The sequence below is a fragment of the Theropithecus gelada genome, chromosome 14, assembly GCF_003255815.1.
Source record: "Theropithecus gelada isolate Dixy chromosome 14, Tgel_1.0, whole genome shotgun sequence".
Classification (NCBI taxonomy): domain Eukaryota; kingdom Metazoa; phylum Chordata; class Mammalia; order Primates; family Cercopithecidae; genus Theropithecus; species Theropithecus gelada.
This window is the reverse complement of record NC_037682.1, coordinates 85,742,691-85,759,691: the sequence shown is the minus strand read 5'-3', so window position 1 is coordinate 85,759,691 and position 17,001 is coordinate 85,742,691. Positions and strand designations below refer to the sequence as shown.

At 41.5% G+C, this 17,001-nt stretch overlaps 1 protein-coding gene and 1 pseudogene across 2 annotated transcripts in view; both read right to left on the bottom strand.

Annotated features, from left to right (window-relative positions):
• Positions 1-11,127, bottom strand: part of MED17 (mediator complex subunit 17) — a 30,153-nt gene extending 19,026 nt beyond the window's left edge. The window contains exons 1-7 of one of the 2 annotated variants that reach the window (XM_025357238.1): positions 10,595-11,127; positions 7,497-7,663; positions 5,326-5,409; positions 4,879-5,098; positions 1,791-1,927; positions 1,620-1,704; positions 600-752 (exon numbers count right to left, since the gene is read on the bottom strand). In XM_025357238.1, coding sequence (XP_025213023.1) covers positions 600-752; positions 1,620-1,704; positions 1,791-1,927; positions 4,879-5,098; positions 5,326-5,409; positions 7,497-7,663; positions 10,595-10,844 — 1,096 coding nt within the window. In that variant the 5' untranslated portion in view covers positions 10,845-11,127. The remainder of the gene's footprint in view (positions 1-599; positions 753-1,619; positions 1,705-1,790; positions 1,928-4,878; positions 5,099-5,325; positions 5,410-7,496; positions 7,664-10,594) is intronic. The other variant, XM_025357239.1, reaches the window with a different exon arrangement.
• Positions 887-1,081, bottom strand: LOC112607543 (annotated as a pseudogene).
• Positions 11,128-17,001: the final 5,874 nt, after the last annotated feature.

Here is a 17,001-nt window from a genome sequence, read left to right as displayed (position 1 = left end):
TGGGGTTTCACCGTGTTAGCCAGGATGGTCTCGATCTCCTGACCTCGTGATCCGCCCGTCTCGGCCTCCCAAAGTGCTGCAATTACAGACTTGAGCCACCGTGCCCGGCCTTTTTTTTGTTTTAGTAGAGATGGGATTTCACCATGTTGGCCAGGCTGGTTTCGAACTCCTGACCTCAGGTGATATGCCCACCACGGCCTCACATAGTGCTGGGATGACAGGCGTAAGAGTAAACATTTTTAAATTGGCCTCTCATTTAGACAATAAGGCAGGATCCCTGAAAAATCTCCCTTCAAAGCAACTGTTGCTAAATAACTGTAGCTATGCTAGCACAAATTTTCTTTTCTCTTGACCACAATAATGACTACATAAGTGCAAATTTTAAATATGTAGCTTAAAAATCCAAGGGTCACACTATTTAGGACAGAACAGATTCCACAGTGTAGTTTGTGTTACATGCTTTACTGGCTGTCACTATGGATAGCACACTATTTTTTTGCTCTCCTTATTCTCCCAACACACCCTAAGAGCTACCTTCTCTGTTCTATTCCCCAAAACACAAAGTCCTGTTCATAAAGTTGAAAAAGGGCTGCTCTTACTCGGAAAGGGCTGAGAGATAATCTGGTTTTTCACCACAATGTGAGGGATTTGTGATTTAATTTGAACAGCTTCCCGAGAGAGCTGTGCAAAAATTTCTTTACATAAGAGAACATTCTGTGCCGCTTCTAATTTTGTCTGCCAATGTGGGGAACCTGAAAGACAAGAAATATATGTATCAATTATCTAACCATATTATGCATTAACTAGTTTAAATGGTGATCTGAATACATATGACAAAAGTTTAGAAAAACACTACATTACAGTATATTCTTTTTTTTCTATTCAGTCTCTATAGAGACTGTCAAAAATTGCCAATGCCAACTGTTAAAATCATCCCAGCAGGGTATTGAGAAGTTCCCTGCCACCCCAAGCTTTCATTCCTGAAGAAGTTGTTTCAATTCCTGAAGACGGAAGCATCAATTAGCAATAATCATGCCACAGATAAACCTCATTGGATATGATACTACCACTGTGCAAAGCTATATTCTTTCCAAATTATAAAAATCTCACTTCTTTAACAGAGAAAACCAGTAAATAAGTCCAATCTTTAAAAAAAAGTTGCCGGTGGCTCACGCCCTTAATCCTAGCACTTTGGGAGGCTGAGGTGGGTGGATCACCTGAGGCTGGGTGTTCAAGACCAGCCTGACCAACATGGAGAAACCCCATCTCTACTAAAAATACAAAATTAGCCAGGCATGTGGTGCATGCCTGTAATTCCAACTACTTGGGAGGCTGAGACAGGAGAATCGCTTGAACCTGGGAGGTGGAGGTTGCAATGAGCCGAGATCGTGCTACTGCTCTCTAGCCTGGGCAACAGGAGAGAAACTCGGTCTCAAAAAAAAAAAAAAAAAAAAACCTGCACAGCCATTCACTAATGGTTTATTGACAAATTTTAGAAGTATATTTTGAATTGTTCTTACTTCAAAATATCTATTTTTCCTACCTATATTTATCTTCAGTTTATTTTAAAACGTCAGCTCAAATAAGACCAGAAATTAGAGAATAGAACATAACCATACCTGGTTTGGATTTGGGCAAAGGTCGTTTGAAGAGGTTAACGGTGCCGAGGTCGCCTATATCTGGAGCCTGTTTTTGTATTGAAACCTACATGACAACAAAAACAAAAAGGGTTAACAAATTAACTTCAGGCTATTCATAAGAAATTACTTGAAAAATATTTTGACAAATACCTTGATATATGCAGACCCCTCTAAATCACTTGGAATTTGGACATCAAGAGGACAGTAATCTTCAGGTATCTTTTTATCCAGATCAAGATCTGTATTCTTTATTACTTCAAATGTACCGTGATGAGGAAAGAGAGATCCTAATGTTGTATGAAAAATAGGAAAATAAAAAACAGTTACCATATTATTCTGACACACATTATTAACTATATAATACTTGACATCCACATCACTGAATCACAAAGTTCCCACTAAAAAACATGTTTTGGGGGAAAGGGTGAGGAGTGGTGAGCAAAGGAAAGAAAGATAACAGTGTTGGGAGGGTAAGTTATTTACCTTAAAAAAATAACACTTCTTAGTCTAATGACATCATTATAATAAGAATTCCACAGAAAATCCAAATTGTTTTATTCTAATGGAGTATTGATAAAAATGGGTGTACTCACAGGGCGAGTGCAGTGGCTCACGCCTATAATCCCAGCACTTTGGGAGGCCGAGGTGGGCGGATCACCTGAGGTCAGGAGTTCAAGACCAGCCATGACCAACATGGAGAAACCCCCGTCTCTACTAAAAATACAAAATTAGCCAGGTATGGTGGCACATGCCTGTAATCCCAGCTACTCGGGAGGCTAAGGCAGGAGAATCGCTTGAACCCAGGAGACGGAGGTTGAGGTGAGCTGAGATCGCACCATTGCACTCCAGCCTGGGCAACAACAGCGAAACTCTCTCTCAAAAAAAAAAAAAAGAAAAAAAAAAGGGTGTACTCCTAGAAAACAATCCCTCAGATTGAAACCTTGGGGATGAAATACTTCTGGAGCTTAACCTCTCTACTAAGGTTTCAACTAAGTGCTCTGCATCCAACAAACAGAAAGACAGAGGATAGTGCACATAGCAACTTTTTTTCAACCAGTCTCCTACATTTTTTACTTTATTTTTTATTATCTTTTTAGAGACAGGGTCTCCCTCTGTCTCCCAGGCTGCAGTGTGGTGGTACAGTGACAGCTCACTGTAGCCTCAAACTCCTAGGATTTAACAATCCTACCACTTCAGCCTCCGAAGTAACTAGGACTGCAGGTACATGCCCATCACACCCAGCTAATTTTTATTTTTTATTTTTTTTTTAGATATAGGGTCTATGTTGTCTAGTCTGGTCTTGAACTCCTGGGCTCAAGCAATCCTCCCACCTTGGCCTCCCCAAGTGCTGAGATTACAGGCGTGAGCCACTGTGCCCAGGCCAGTTCCTAGATCTTACTTATGTGATGTGTTTTTGTGTAGTTCAGAAATTTGGGTGAGTTGCTCTGGGCCACTGAATTATGTAAGAAATAGATGGTTCAATGTAACTGGTTTTATAACAAGGGAAGATGCTAAAGATTTTCTTGCAATTAAAAACAATGTGACCGAATCCTTTCATAATCATGAGTGACTACCCCAAAGAAAGAATTAAAGTTCCTATACACAAATTATTTGTGGAAAAGAAAATATCCAAAACGAGAAAGCACTGCTTCTACAGACCACCTATTAAAATTTTTAAATGGTCTGGTCATCTTTAATTCATCTTTATAATAAGATTTAACCTTCAGGATTCAAAATACCCCTATTAATAATAGTGTTGAAGCATGTCATTCCTCCAGTATTTGACTTAACCACCTTAACTTACCTTTTTTTAATTTTAGGATAATGATAGCTTACTCTGGCAAATGAATCTTTCAGGTATCACTCTACCATTATCTCAACTATCAAAGCCAAGACTCCTTGCCTCCTCCCCTGATATTCACAGCTTTTACCCCATTGAGCTATGAAGTTTTTCCATATAGCCAGTCCCTCTGATTGCCTCAGCAGCTTATAAAACATTGCCATTATTACCCTGTAAAACCTACTATTTGTTATAGCTCAACAACTAAGAATTTATATCAAAAAATATGAAGTCAACATCATCAAACTTTAGTATGCCCCCAAAAGTTGCATGCCCTAAGTTAGTGTTGTAGCCCTAGTTTGATGGGAAAAAGGAAAGCAAACGTTTCTGCCACCCTTTCTCTTCACTCAGGACATAAAAACAGCTTAGCAGATTTATGAGAAAAGAAATAGTAAAGAATAGAAAGTTTCTTTCCTCCTTTCATGTCCAGTTTTTTTTGTTTGTTTAATTCTCAGAAGAACACTTGCATCAGGTCCAGTTTTTTTGTTTGTTTGTTTTTTGAGACAAGGTCAGGCTGGAATGCAGTGCTGCAATCTCGGCTCACTGAAGCCTTGACCTCCTGGGCTCAAGGGATCATCCTGCCTCAGCCTCCTGAGTAGCTGGGACTAACAGGCATGCAACACCACGCCCAGCTAATTTTTGTATTTTTTGTAGAGACAAAGTTTTGCCATGTTGCCCAGGCTGGTATTGAATTCCTGAGCTCAAGCAATCTGCCCACTTCAGCCTCCCAAAGTGCTAGGACTACAGGTGTGAGGCACTGCACCCGGTCATGTTCAGTTTTTAAGGGTTACAGGTAAGGCCTTGATTGAGGAGTGTAGTTCTACCTCATTTCTAACAAAAAAGTCAATTATGCTTCAAGGTGTGCCAGCACATAAACCCCATCTTTGAACTTTCTGTTAAGTGTACCTACAAGGTTTTGAAATAGAAACTAGGCTATTTACTATAAGGCTCTAATAAGAGTGGTTTTGGCTTAAATGAACAGAAATTAAAATTTTGAAACACAACACATAGCTGAGAAATAATATATTATAGAAGGATGTTTAACATTATATTTACACAGAAAGCACAGTTTTTTGTTTGTTTTTGAGATGGAGTCTCACTCTGTCCCCCAGGCTGGAGTGCAATGGTGCGATCTTGGTTCATTGCAACCTCCACCTCCTGGGTTCAAGCAATTCTCGTGCCTCAGCCTCCCAAGTAGCTAGGATTACAAGTGCATGTTACCACGCCTGGCTAATTTTTTGCATTTTTGGTAGAGACGGAGTTTTGCCATGTTGTCTGGGCTCATCTTGAACTCCTGGCCTCAAGTGATCCACGCACCTTGGCCTTCCAAAGTGCTAGGATTACAGGCATGAGCCACCGCGCCTGGCCAGAAAGTATAGTTTTTAATAATATTCATACCTGCACTTCTGTAGCTCAGATCTCCAAGAATTTTATCTCCAACTTTTCGAAGTTTCCAGTGTTGCCGTAATCGCAAAAGCTCAGAATTGAAGTCTCTTTGTAGCTTGTTTTCTTGGTTTTCAGTAACTGATTTAGTCAGTCTTTCTGCCCCCTTCAATAGGATTTGTGCTGCTCCAGCAAGTGACTTCTTTTTAGATATCAACTGCAACGTCTGAGGATTCTATCAAAAACAACACAAACATGCAGTTCTGCAGGATTTTTAAATGCCTCTAAAATTACATATTTCATCAATAATAAAATGAAGTGAAAGAAGAGCAAAAAAGAGGGGCAAGTACACATAACAGTGGTTTTTATAAAATAACCTTAACCTATTTATTTGTTCAACTCACCCAAAGCTTTACTTATGTTAAATCAAAAACACTACAATGGCCTCTAGCCAGAACTTACCATTGCATCAACTTTGTCCAGCCTGTTAGCATCCCCTCCTAATGTATTGCCATTCCTCTCCTTATATATTGCCGCCCCCCTATCCTGTACATACACATATAGAGTTATATATAACCTTTTTGGCACTCATTATACTTCTGATTAACATCTATAATCTCTGCTTCAATGTAACCTGCATTGGTAGAAACCGCTACATCCACAAACCCTAGAACAATGCCTGGCACATAATATTTGATTTAATGAATGAATGAATGACTGCAAGGGGTATAACTGTAAAATTATCTTGTATTTTGTAGCTTACCATAGGTTTATATCTTACCATAAGCTATTAAAGTGCTTTTGGAATTAAGACTAAAATCACGAGGCATTAACTTTTTTTCTTTTGAGATGGAGTCTTGTTCTGTCGCCCAGGCTAGAATGTAGTAGGACCATCTTGGCTCACCATAGCCTTGACCTACTGGCTCAAGCGACCCTCCCGCTTCAGCTTCCTGAGAAGCTGGGACTCCAGATACGCAACACCAAGCCTGGCTTGTTTTGTTTTTTGTTTTGGTAGAGACAGGGTCTCGCTATGTTGCCTGGGATAGTCTCAAACTCCTGGCCTCCTGTTTTAGCTCCCCAAAGTGTTGGAATTACAGGCATTAGCCACTGCGCCCTGCCATTGTTAATATTAAATGTACTTCACTGAATCCTAATTTTTTGGAAAACTGATCAGAAATCAAAATCTACGTATCATATATACATACATAAATACCCACCATTACCATAATTTGTGTATCTTACTAACCAGTTTAATAAAGTTTTCTGGCTGTATGAGAGTCAAAAATCACATAAAAAGCTTCACAAAAATATCAAAATAATCTTTTGATCATATTGAGGAATGTAAATAAAAGAGTTCCTGGAGATCTTAAGAAATTCCTGGAGTCTCCTTTCTGGGAAAAGCACAGAATAGTAGAAAAGGCAGTGGGGCTATGAGTTAGGTGCTGGAGTTCTAGTCTTGGCTCTCTAACTACTGGCTTGACAGCAACTTGAACATATTACAAATCTCTTTAAGCTTTAGTTTTCTCTCTGTAAAATGAAGAAAGCCAATTTAGGGAACTCTATTAGTCCCTTAGCACAATGTTTCTAGATTCTGAAACTATTACTATGTGAGCAATTCTATTCAATTAATTGTATTTACAAATGGGTTCTAACAGTCATTACTTCCTCTCCATGACTAATTTGGTTACGGTCCTGACACTTGTTTTCCTTAAGGACCCACGCAGCCTCAATGATTTCAGACTATTCACCAACTCCTCTTTCTGCTGCTTCTCTTTCATCTTCAAATGTTCAAAAATGGAATATATTGTTTATGAAATATCAGCAATTCTACCCAGCTCTCAATATGCTCCATAATTTGGCCTAACCTTTCTAATCCATCCCCTAAAAAAAAAGGAAGGAAGGATTAGATGGAAAAACAGGGACTTAGAGAAAATAACTTCTTAATTTAAGGTCACACAGTTAATGAAGGCAGAGGCAGGACTTGAATCCAGGTCTACCTGATTCCAAAGCCATTATATCATCACATTTTTGTGTAATATATCACAGACCAAGGATCCAGGCTATAAGAATTTGTTAAGATTTGGTAACCTTTAAAGTATTACTTCTTTTTTTTTTTTTTTGAAACGGAGTCTTCCTCTGTCACCCAGGCTGGAGCGCAGTGGCGCAATCTCGGCTCACTGCAACCTCCGCCTCCCGGGTTCAAGCAATTCTCCTGCCTCCACCTCCTGAGTAGCTGGGGCTACAGGTGCCTGTCACCATGCCTGGCTAAATTTTGTTATTTTTAGTAGAGACAGGGTTTCACGGTTTTAGCCAGGATGGTCTCGATCTCCTGACCTCATGATCTGCCCACCTCAGCCTCCCAAAGTGCTGGGATTACACGCGTGAGTCACCACGCCTGGCCTTAAAAGTATTACATTCTTAACGAACCTTAACTCTTCCAAGAATCACAGGTATATAACACAAAAATAAAGGAAATGCAGTTGTATGGTTTTGTTTTAGACCAGTTAGTCTTTATATCTTCATCTGGACTTAATTTTGCAAGAAAGGAAAATGGAACAATATGCACAAAGCCAAAAAAGGGTCCTGGGATTTAATAAATAAAATTTTATTATTCAATTAAAGTCCACAAATACCTGTTTTGGAGGAAGTGCATCCTGAGAGACAGGATCAAGAGTCATAAATTTTTTATCCCTAACAATACTGAGAACGTCATAGAGAACACACATTTCTGTCAGGGCACTTCTCAAATTGTTCCTCACTGAGTCCCAAGGCCAAAGGGAAGGTTGAAATTTTACCACTCCTAAAAAGAGAGAGAAAGAAAAAAAGAAATACAGAAGTATTCATTACATTGAATGGCAGACAGCTCACTTAGTTTTAAAAAGTACTAAAAGGAGAAATAATGAATTTAATTTCAAATTGTTCTCTTGCTTATCCCATCCCCTCCACCCTTTCTTATTTATATCTTTGTTAACATTCACATTAGCATTCCTACAATTGCAAAATGAATGACATCTATTTTCACAGGTCAAATTTATCATTACAACATTATAGACTCAAGTATCTTTCCAAATTTATGTAAACCTTTTTAATAATCTTCTTACAGTTTTTAGAACTTGAATTTACAATTGTATACATTTTCCAAAATACAGAAAGGTACAAAATGAAAATGACCTGTAATGCCAGCCACTATTAGCATATCTTCCTTTTAACCATTAAAAAAACATATTGTTATTAAATACATGAACATTCACCATAAAGAGTTCACGATAAAGCATTAGAGGGTAAAAAGTGAAAGTTTTCCTTCATTCCCCACCCCTGATTCCCCTCCTGAGAGGTAACCACTATTAACAGACGGAGTATACTCTTTCAAAGGTTTTTCTATGCACTTACATACATCTATTTCCAATTTTCTATTACTTGCTTTTTGCCCCGCCCTCACTTAATATTTCCTAGAGACACTTCCATGTTAGCACTTATAAGTCTACCTAATTCTTTTAACACTGTATGATATTCTGGAACATGGATGTACGGTATGTTTAACCATTTGTATTTAATGGACATGTAGATTGCTTCCAACAGGTAGATTGCTTCCAACAACGCTAGCAGTGGTAAACACCTTGAATATATACCCTGTATATGTGCACCTTTTTCTGCAGGTTCAATTTTTAGATGTGGTAATAGTGAATCAAAGAAGATACACATTTAAAAGTTTCGGCTGGGCGCAGTGGCTAAGGCCTGTAATCCCAGCGCTCTGGGAGGCTGAGGCAGGGTGGATCACCTGAGATCATGTCTTTAAGACCAGCCTGGCCAACATGGTGAAACCCTATCTCTACTAAAAATACAAAAATTAGCCGGGCAGGGTGCCGCATGTCTATAGTCCCAGATACTAGGGAAACTGAGGTGGAAGAATCCTTGGAATCCAGGATGCAGGGGTTGCAATGAGCCGAGATCGCACCACTGCACTCCAGTCGGCAGCAGAGCAAGACTCCGTCTCAAAAAAAACAAAACAAACAAACAAACAAAAGTTAAAACTAAATTTTGGCACATACTAAACTGCCAGATTGTCTTTCAAAATCACTATCAGTTCACATTCCTAACCGTGAATATTAAAAATCTTTTCAATTTCTGCCAATTTTGTGCATGGAAAGAGTATCTTCATCATGTTTTAATTTCCCAGTCCCTACTAATGAGATTGAGTCTATGTTTTGTTTATTGGTATCTGAAGTCTCTCCTCTATGAGCTATTTATATCTTTGGCCCATTTTTCCAGGGTCATCATTTTCTTTTCAGTTTGAACGGACTTTTTGAATACAGAAGATATCAACTAAATGTGTGTTATATGGGTAGAACTTCTCCCAGTCTGTCATTTATCTTTTTACTTTGCTTATGGCATCTTTTCCCATTGTTTTTAAATTTTATGTAAGTAATATATCTATCGTTTGTAAAGTAGGTGGGTGAGTGTGTGGTTGTGTGTGTGGCTGTTAGGGTCTTGTTCTGTTACCCAGGCTGGAGTGCGGTGGCACAATCATAGCTCACTGCAGCCTTGATCTCACTGGCTCAATCCATTCTCCTCCTTCAGCCTCCCCAGTAGCTGGGACCACAGACGTGCACCACCACGCCCAGCAAATGTTTTTTAATTTGTAGAGACAGGAGCTCCCTATGTTGCTCAGGCTGGTCTTGAACTCCCGGGCTCCAGCGATCCTTCCATCTTGGACTCCCAAAATGTTGGGACTATAGATGTGAGCTACCATGCCTGTCTCGTTATTTCCTAAATTAAGAAGATCTATCCTACTCCCAGAATAATACAACTATTCTTTCATTATTTCTTTTAACACTTTGTTTTGCTTTCTTCATTTGGCACCTCAATCCTCAAAAATTATTGTGGAAATAATTTTTGTGTGAGGTATAAAGTAGTATTTACGTTTTTCTGCAAATGGACTCCTAATAATCCTAACAGCACTGCCCTGAAAAAACATCTTTAAATTCCCATTTACACCGAGTCTGCTGCATAATTAAATTAAGAATTGTGATTTTTTTTTTTTCAAAAATCCTTGACAATAATGAGAATCTGAAACCCACTCATTGTTTCTTCACTTCCCTCCTAACCAGCCTCCTTCCTTCCAGTTTTGCTTTCCCTATAATTCATTTACTGGAAAGCATCTAGAGTAACCTTTAACAAAATCATGTCTCTACTTATCCTGCGAAAGTTTGCAGTGGTCTCAACATTAGTCAAACGCTTATCATGGCCTACTGGGCTCTACAGGATCTGGACCCGCCTACCTCTTGGACCTCTTCACACATTCCAGTCAACACTGACCTCTTTTCTGTAGGTGCTACTGTCATCATCCACACCGCACAAGGATGCAAAGTAACTCGCCAAAGGTCACGCAGCCGGCAAGGGGCAGAGCCCCGATCTAAGACTCTTAGCCACTAAGTGGGCCACATTAAAGGCCTTCTACAGAGAAGCATTCATTTAAACATTTCACCGTTTGACAGTGTCTCAAACGCTCCCACTCAAGGAGACCCGCAGGAGTACTGCGTAAAGTCATGTCCTAACTTGTCCGGCAGCAACAAAAAGATGACGACCAGTATCCTTACGCTTCCACTCGTGGGACACTCAAAAGTTCTCGCACGCACAGGATCTCCCCCACCGAGGAAGAGGAGGAGGGCAGCCACCCGGGCGGGTGCTGGGACCCAGACCGGAGGACTCGGGCAGCGGATGCAGGGTTTACCTTCCTCGTCGTCCTGGTCTGCGCTGGACCCGGCGCCCGGCCAGTCCTGCGCGTCGCCCTCGGTCCCCGCCGCCTCCTCCTCCTCGGACCCCGAACCCTGGCTGAAGTCGATCCGCTGGGCTAGACGCGCCAGATTCTGCGACATGGACAGCGGCGGTAGGTACGTCTCGGTGCCATCGAGGCCCACCTCATGGACCTGCTTCTCGCAGGCCGATTCGATGCTGATCCGCACTGCGCGCACCCCGGACATGCTGGCGGCGTCGGCCAGCGGTAGGACCCCCACACAAGCCAAAAAACGAGGTACGGAGAGGAGGCCTCCCAGCGAAGAGCCGGGAACCCAGCACCCCGGAGCCGCGGTGCCTCAGAAGACCCTCGGGAAACCGAAAGCAACGCTCAGGCTGGAAACAAAAGAGCTGGCCCAGCAACTTTCCCAGAACGCACTGCAAGCTCCCCTCCCGGCGTCTTTCGGAGCAAAACTGAGCAGGCGCGGAAGCTCCTGGACTCCCAAGAGCGCTTCCGGTGAATCACCATGCAGGGTGGGGTAAACTTCCCGGCCCATAAGAGGCGTGGCCGGCAGCGGGAGGCAAAGACCGGTTCAGGAGCCAAGACTGGCTCTCTGTTTTTAAGCCTGCCTTTGTTTAAAAAGCGGATGAGGAAAGAAAGCCTACAGAGGCGAAAAGAGTCAAGGAAAAAGAAATTAATGGATGCTTGTATCTTAGCAATGAGAGTCCTGTTGAGAGAACTGAGATCTGATGGCGCGCGCCTGTGGTCCCAGCTACGCGGGTGGCTGAGGCGGGAGGATCGCTTGAGCCCAGGAGATGGAGGCTGCAGTGAGCCGAGATCTCACCACTGCCTAGGCAACAGAGTGGGATCCCTTCTCAAAACGAAAGTTTTTTTTAATTAGTAAGAAACTTTTTAAAGATTATCTGAAGAGTTAGAAATTAACGGCATGGCTTGGGGGAAACAATTGTGCTTATCACCACTTAAAATTATACTAATTATTTGGTTTCATGTTAGTTATAACTCTATGACAGCCAATATTTGCAGCAGACATAATAGGCTCTGGCATGTAATAAGTACTTAATATTTATTTTATGCCCGAGTAACAATAAATAATGTTGATCTCACTTTTTTATTAGTGATGGGGTCCCGCTGTGTTGCCCAGGCTGAGTGCAGTGGTTATTCACAAGTGCTATCAGCACACTACAGGCTGGAGCTCCTGGGCTCAAAGGGTGCTCCTGCCTTAGCCTCCTGAGTAGCTGGGACTATAGGAGTGTGTCACCATGCCTGGCCTACAAATAATATTTAAAAGATTAAGAAGAAGTGGTATAACTTCAGTCTTTGGGTCTCCAAGAATGTATTTCATTAGTAGGAAATCCACAGAAAAAGATGGATTATCTTATATTACAAACCTCTATATTTCATTTAAGGAATTATATATACTGTTTATCGTGAGTGTTGACCAGGTTTTGTTCTGACCAAGATATATCTAGGTTTTGAACTACTTTCCTAAGGTATTTAGGGAAATACAGTTGCCCTGGTGTTAGTCCCTGCTGAAGAAGAAAGCAGATGGCCGTGTGTGGAGGGGTTTGAATTTTCATGAGAGAAACCTGTTTCTGGCAAGCTGCACAGTCTGTCGCACAATCATGTTTGAGAACAGTACTTGCTTTTCGTGTAAATTGGTAAAAAAAATTTTTTTAACTTTATTTTAAAATCTGATTAATAGCCAGGCACAGTGGCAGTCTAACAGCAGTGCAGACAAAAACAAGACAACAACAAATGAACATGATTCCCAGAATAAGTAACAGCTTTTGCCACCAAGTCTTCAAGATCAAAACTAGCTGCTTAGCCAGTTGTTTAAAGATATATTGAATCTGAAAGTTTACTTGTTGAGGTTTTCATATTATCCATTAACGTAGTCACATTATCTGATTCATCTGGGATACAGACATAACACACAGTTTTTATGATAGTGCAGGTTCGTCCCTGGGCTTCAGTGAGTATGTCAAAAGTCATATGGTTTTGTAATATAGCCTTTTCTGTAAGAGTAACTTTATTGTTTAATAATGGAATACCCATGTAGCTATAGTTTGGGTATAATTGGTTAGGACCTCTATATGCCAAATAACATCTTCAACACTCAGTTGTGGCATGAAGATGGAAGCTAAATGATCATACCAATGGAACACAGAATGAACCCAATGAGATCATAAATAAGGAAAATGTGCAGGTTTTGGCAAAGTACGAACTACTCGACCATATGGTTAAGCATAACCTGAAGAACATCATCCTAACTATCCTGGAAGTAACCATGGCCATAGGTTAGTGCCACATAGCCAAAATGTTCCATTTGGAGCTAATCAATAAATACATTAAATGGCATGCTAGTCAGTACTTTGTAATATAATGGTGTGAATACATAGTTCTTTGGGTATCCATCCCGTATCTCCAGTGCTTTTGGGCCAGATATCTTTGGTATGATTTCTCTGTTCCCAACATAAAGGGGCAAAGTGGCTGGGCACGGTGGTTCATGCCTATAATCCTCCACTTTGGGAGAATGAGGTAGGTGGATCACCTGAGGTCAGGAATTCGAGACCAGTGTGGCCAACATGGTGAAACCCTGTCTCTACTAAAAATACAAAAACTAGCTGGTCGTGGTGGTGCATGCCTGTAATCTCAGGTACTCAGAAGGCTGAGGCAGGAGAATCACTTGAACCCAGGAGGCAGAGATTACAGTGAGCCAAGATCTCACCACTGCACTCCAGCCTGGGCAACAGAGTGAGACTCTGTCTCAAAAAAAAAAAAAAAAAAAAAAAGGTCGGGGGTTGAGGAAGCAAGGGCAAGGTGACTGAGCTGACAGAAGGAGGGGTAAGCCAGATATAACCATCCCAAATTTGTGTTATACCATTCTGAAATCAAGGTGTCTTATCTCTTAATTGGGGCAGTGTCATTGTTTCATTACTTAGTTGGAGCAGTGCCAGCATTAAAGTTAACAACTAGTTTCTTTTAGTAAGAAGCTCCTTCCATGCCTTTTACTCTGTAAAGGTTTTTTTTTGTTTTGTTTTGTTTTTTTGAGATGGAGTCTTGCTCTGTCATCCAGGCTGGAGTGCAGTGGTGTGATCTTGGCTCACTGAAACCTCCACCTCCTAGGTTCAAGTGATTCTCCTGCCTTAGCCTCCTGAGTAGCTGGGACTACAGGTGCACACCACCACAACTGATTAATTTTTGTATTTTTAGTCGAGACAGGGTCTCACCTTGCTGGCCGAGCTGATCTCAAACTCCTGAGCTCAGTCGATCCGCCTGCCTTGGCTTCCCAAAGTGCAGGGATTATAGGCGTGAGATACTGTGCCTGGCCTGTAAAGTATTATTAATAAGATAGTGACGTACTTTATCCTTCATCATTCTAGTGTCAAGCACCATGACTGTTTAACACAAATATATTTCTGATATTCTATGCAATATCTTCTCTTCTTGGAGCAATATATTTCTCTCCTTGGAGAGAAGATACCCACCAGGAAAGCCAAAACTACTGGAAAAGGGCACGAGACCACATATTCAACCAGCATTTTAAAAAATAATCTATTAGCATAGTCCTAAGCCCATTGCAAAAAGAGATTTGCTTTATGGGCAATAGTTAATGATAGTAGTGCCAATACATGAAAACTAAGGACAAAAAGAAAGAAGTTTAATGGGAGCTTGTAAAGGAAAGTCTTCCCCATGTATTAACATTTGCTAATATTAAGCATTTGTTTAGATACAGCCCTGGTTTGGAGACTTGGGTTTTAGCCACCTACATCAGATGTTATCTTGTTCTAGACCTGTCATTGACTTATTTTGAAACAGAGATCACCTTCTGGGGAAACAGTCCCTCAGGAGATGGAGCCTTCTTCAGATGAGAAATGTGGATCCAGGAGTCTATTCCAGTTTTTGTTTTTTGTTTTTTTGAGATGGAGTCTCATTCTGTCATCCAGGCTGGAGTGCAGTGATGCAATCTCAGCTCACTGCAGCCTGTGCCTCCTGGGTTCAAGTAATTCTCCTGCTTCAGCATCCCCAGTAGCTGGGATTACAGGCAGGTGCCCACCACCACACCCAGCTAATTTTTGTATTTTTAGTAGAGATGGGGTCGTGCCATGCTGCCCAGGATGGTGAACTCCTGAGCTCAGGCAATCCATCCGCCTTGGCCTCCCAAAGTGCTGGAATTACAGTCGTGAGCCACCACACCCAGCCAGGAGTATATTCCTTCTAATATAATAGCAAAAGTGTTACTAAGAAGCACTTGGTAAGAGCCCTTCCACTTGGTTGGAGAGAGTCCTTTAAAGGATGTTGTTTCCAGTAGATACAATCTCCTGGATGAAAATTGTGGGTCTTGAATTTTTCATATCCCTGGAGCCCACTAGGAAATAATCTTTCACTAGGTAATAATTTTAGTTAATTGTCTAAAGTTAGAATAACAAAGGAGTACGTCTCCCCTTACAGTTAAGGAGTTACCATTTCCTGGGACAGATTCATAGGTATGTGAGTTATTATTTCAAATGGGTACAACTGATGTTTTCTAAAGGGGTTGATCTTGGGTTAAACAAAGCCAACTGGCCTTGGGATCTTAAAAATTTGTTATTGGCCGGGCACAGTGGCTCAAGCCTGTAATCCCAGCACTCTGGGAGGCCGAGGTGGGTGGATCACAAGGTCAGGAGTTTGAGACCAGCCTGGCCAATGTGGTGAAACCCCTTCTCTACTAAAAATACAAAAATTAGCCGGGTGTAGTCCTGGGCACCTATAGTCCCAGCTACTCGGGAGGATGAGGCAGGAGAATCGCTTGAACCCGAGAGGCGGAGGTTGCAGTGAGCCAAGATCGCGCCACTGTATTCTAGCCTGGTGACAGAGAGAGACTCCGTCTCAAAAAAAAAAAAAAAAAAAAAAAAAGACTTGTGTTATTTTTTGTCAATTTAGTGTTTTCTTTTTGTAAGGACAGGATCTCACTATGTTGCCCAGGCTGGTCTGGAGCTCCCAGGCACAAGGTCTGGAGCTCCTGGGCTCAAGCCATCTTCCTGCCCTCGCCCTCCCAAAGTGCTGGGATTACAGATATGAGCCACTGCGCCCAGCCCAGCTGAGTCTTAATTATTCCATATGTATGCCCCACCAATCCAGATAATTGGGAATGATAAACACAATTAAAGTGCTGGAGGATGGACCAAATTCTACATACTGACTGAATTCTGTCCAATAAAATGAGTACCTCAGTCTCTATTGAGTTCTAGAGGAACTCCCTGAGTTGGAATAATCTTTTCTATAAGAATTTTACTTACTGCTGGCTGGGCACGGTGGCTCAAGCCTGTAATCCCAGCACTTTGGGAGGCTGAGGTGGGTGGATCATGAGGTCAGGAGATCGAGACCATCCCTGGCTAACATGGTGAAACCCCGTCTCTACTAAAAATACAAAAAACTAGCTGGGCGTGGTGGCGGGCGCCTGTAGTCCCAGCTACTCGGAGGCTGAGGCAGGAGAATGGCGTGAACCCAGGAAGCGGAGCTTGCAGTAAGCCGAGATCACGCCACTGCACCCCAGCCTGGGCGACACAGCGAGACTCCCTCCCAAAAAAAAAAAAAAAAAAAAAAAAAGAATTTTACTTACTGCTAAGGAGGTCGCTCTTTGGCATGGAAATGCTTCTACTCAATGAGAAAATGTGCAAATCACTAAAACTTGTATCCTTGTGACTGTGTCAGCTGAACAAAATCTAATTGCTATACTTCCAAGTGGTCTTCGAGTAAAGGAAAATATCCTTGGGAACTGTGTAAAAGGTTTCCCTGGATTACATTTTGGGCAGATAGGGCAGAAACTGTATACCTTATGAGTTATAGTCAGAAAGGGTTCCAAAAATATTGTTTTCCCCAAGCAACTATTTTATCAGGGCTCCAATGAATTAGATCATGTACACAGGTTAAAAATGATTACTGTGAGGGTGGGTGCGGTGGTTCCTGCCTGTAATCCCAGCACTTTTGGAGGCTAAGGTGGATGGATCACTTGAGCCCAGGAGTTCAAGACCAACCTGGGCAACATGGTGAAACCCCATCTCTACAAAAAATACAAAAATTAGCTGGGCATGGTGGCATGCTCCTGTGGCCCCAACTATGCAGGAGGCTGAGGTGGGAGGATGACATGAGCCCAGGAGGCAGAGTTTGCAGTGAGCTGAGAATGCACCGCTGCATTCTGGGTGGCAGAGTGAGACTCTTGTCTCCAAAAAAAAAAAAAAAAAAAAAAGATTACTGTAATTCAACAGAGAATATAGGCAAATTGTTTGGCCCATGCCATACCTCATCTTTGATAGAGTATGTTCCCCACTTTGTTTTCTGGTCTATCCAATGGGTTCCTGATTTTAACTTTTTTTTTTTTTTTTTTTTTTTTTTTTTTTTTT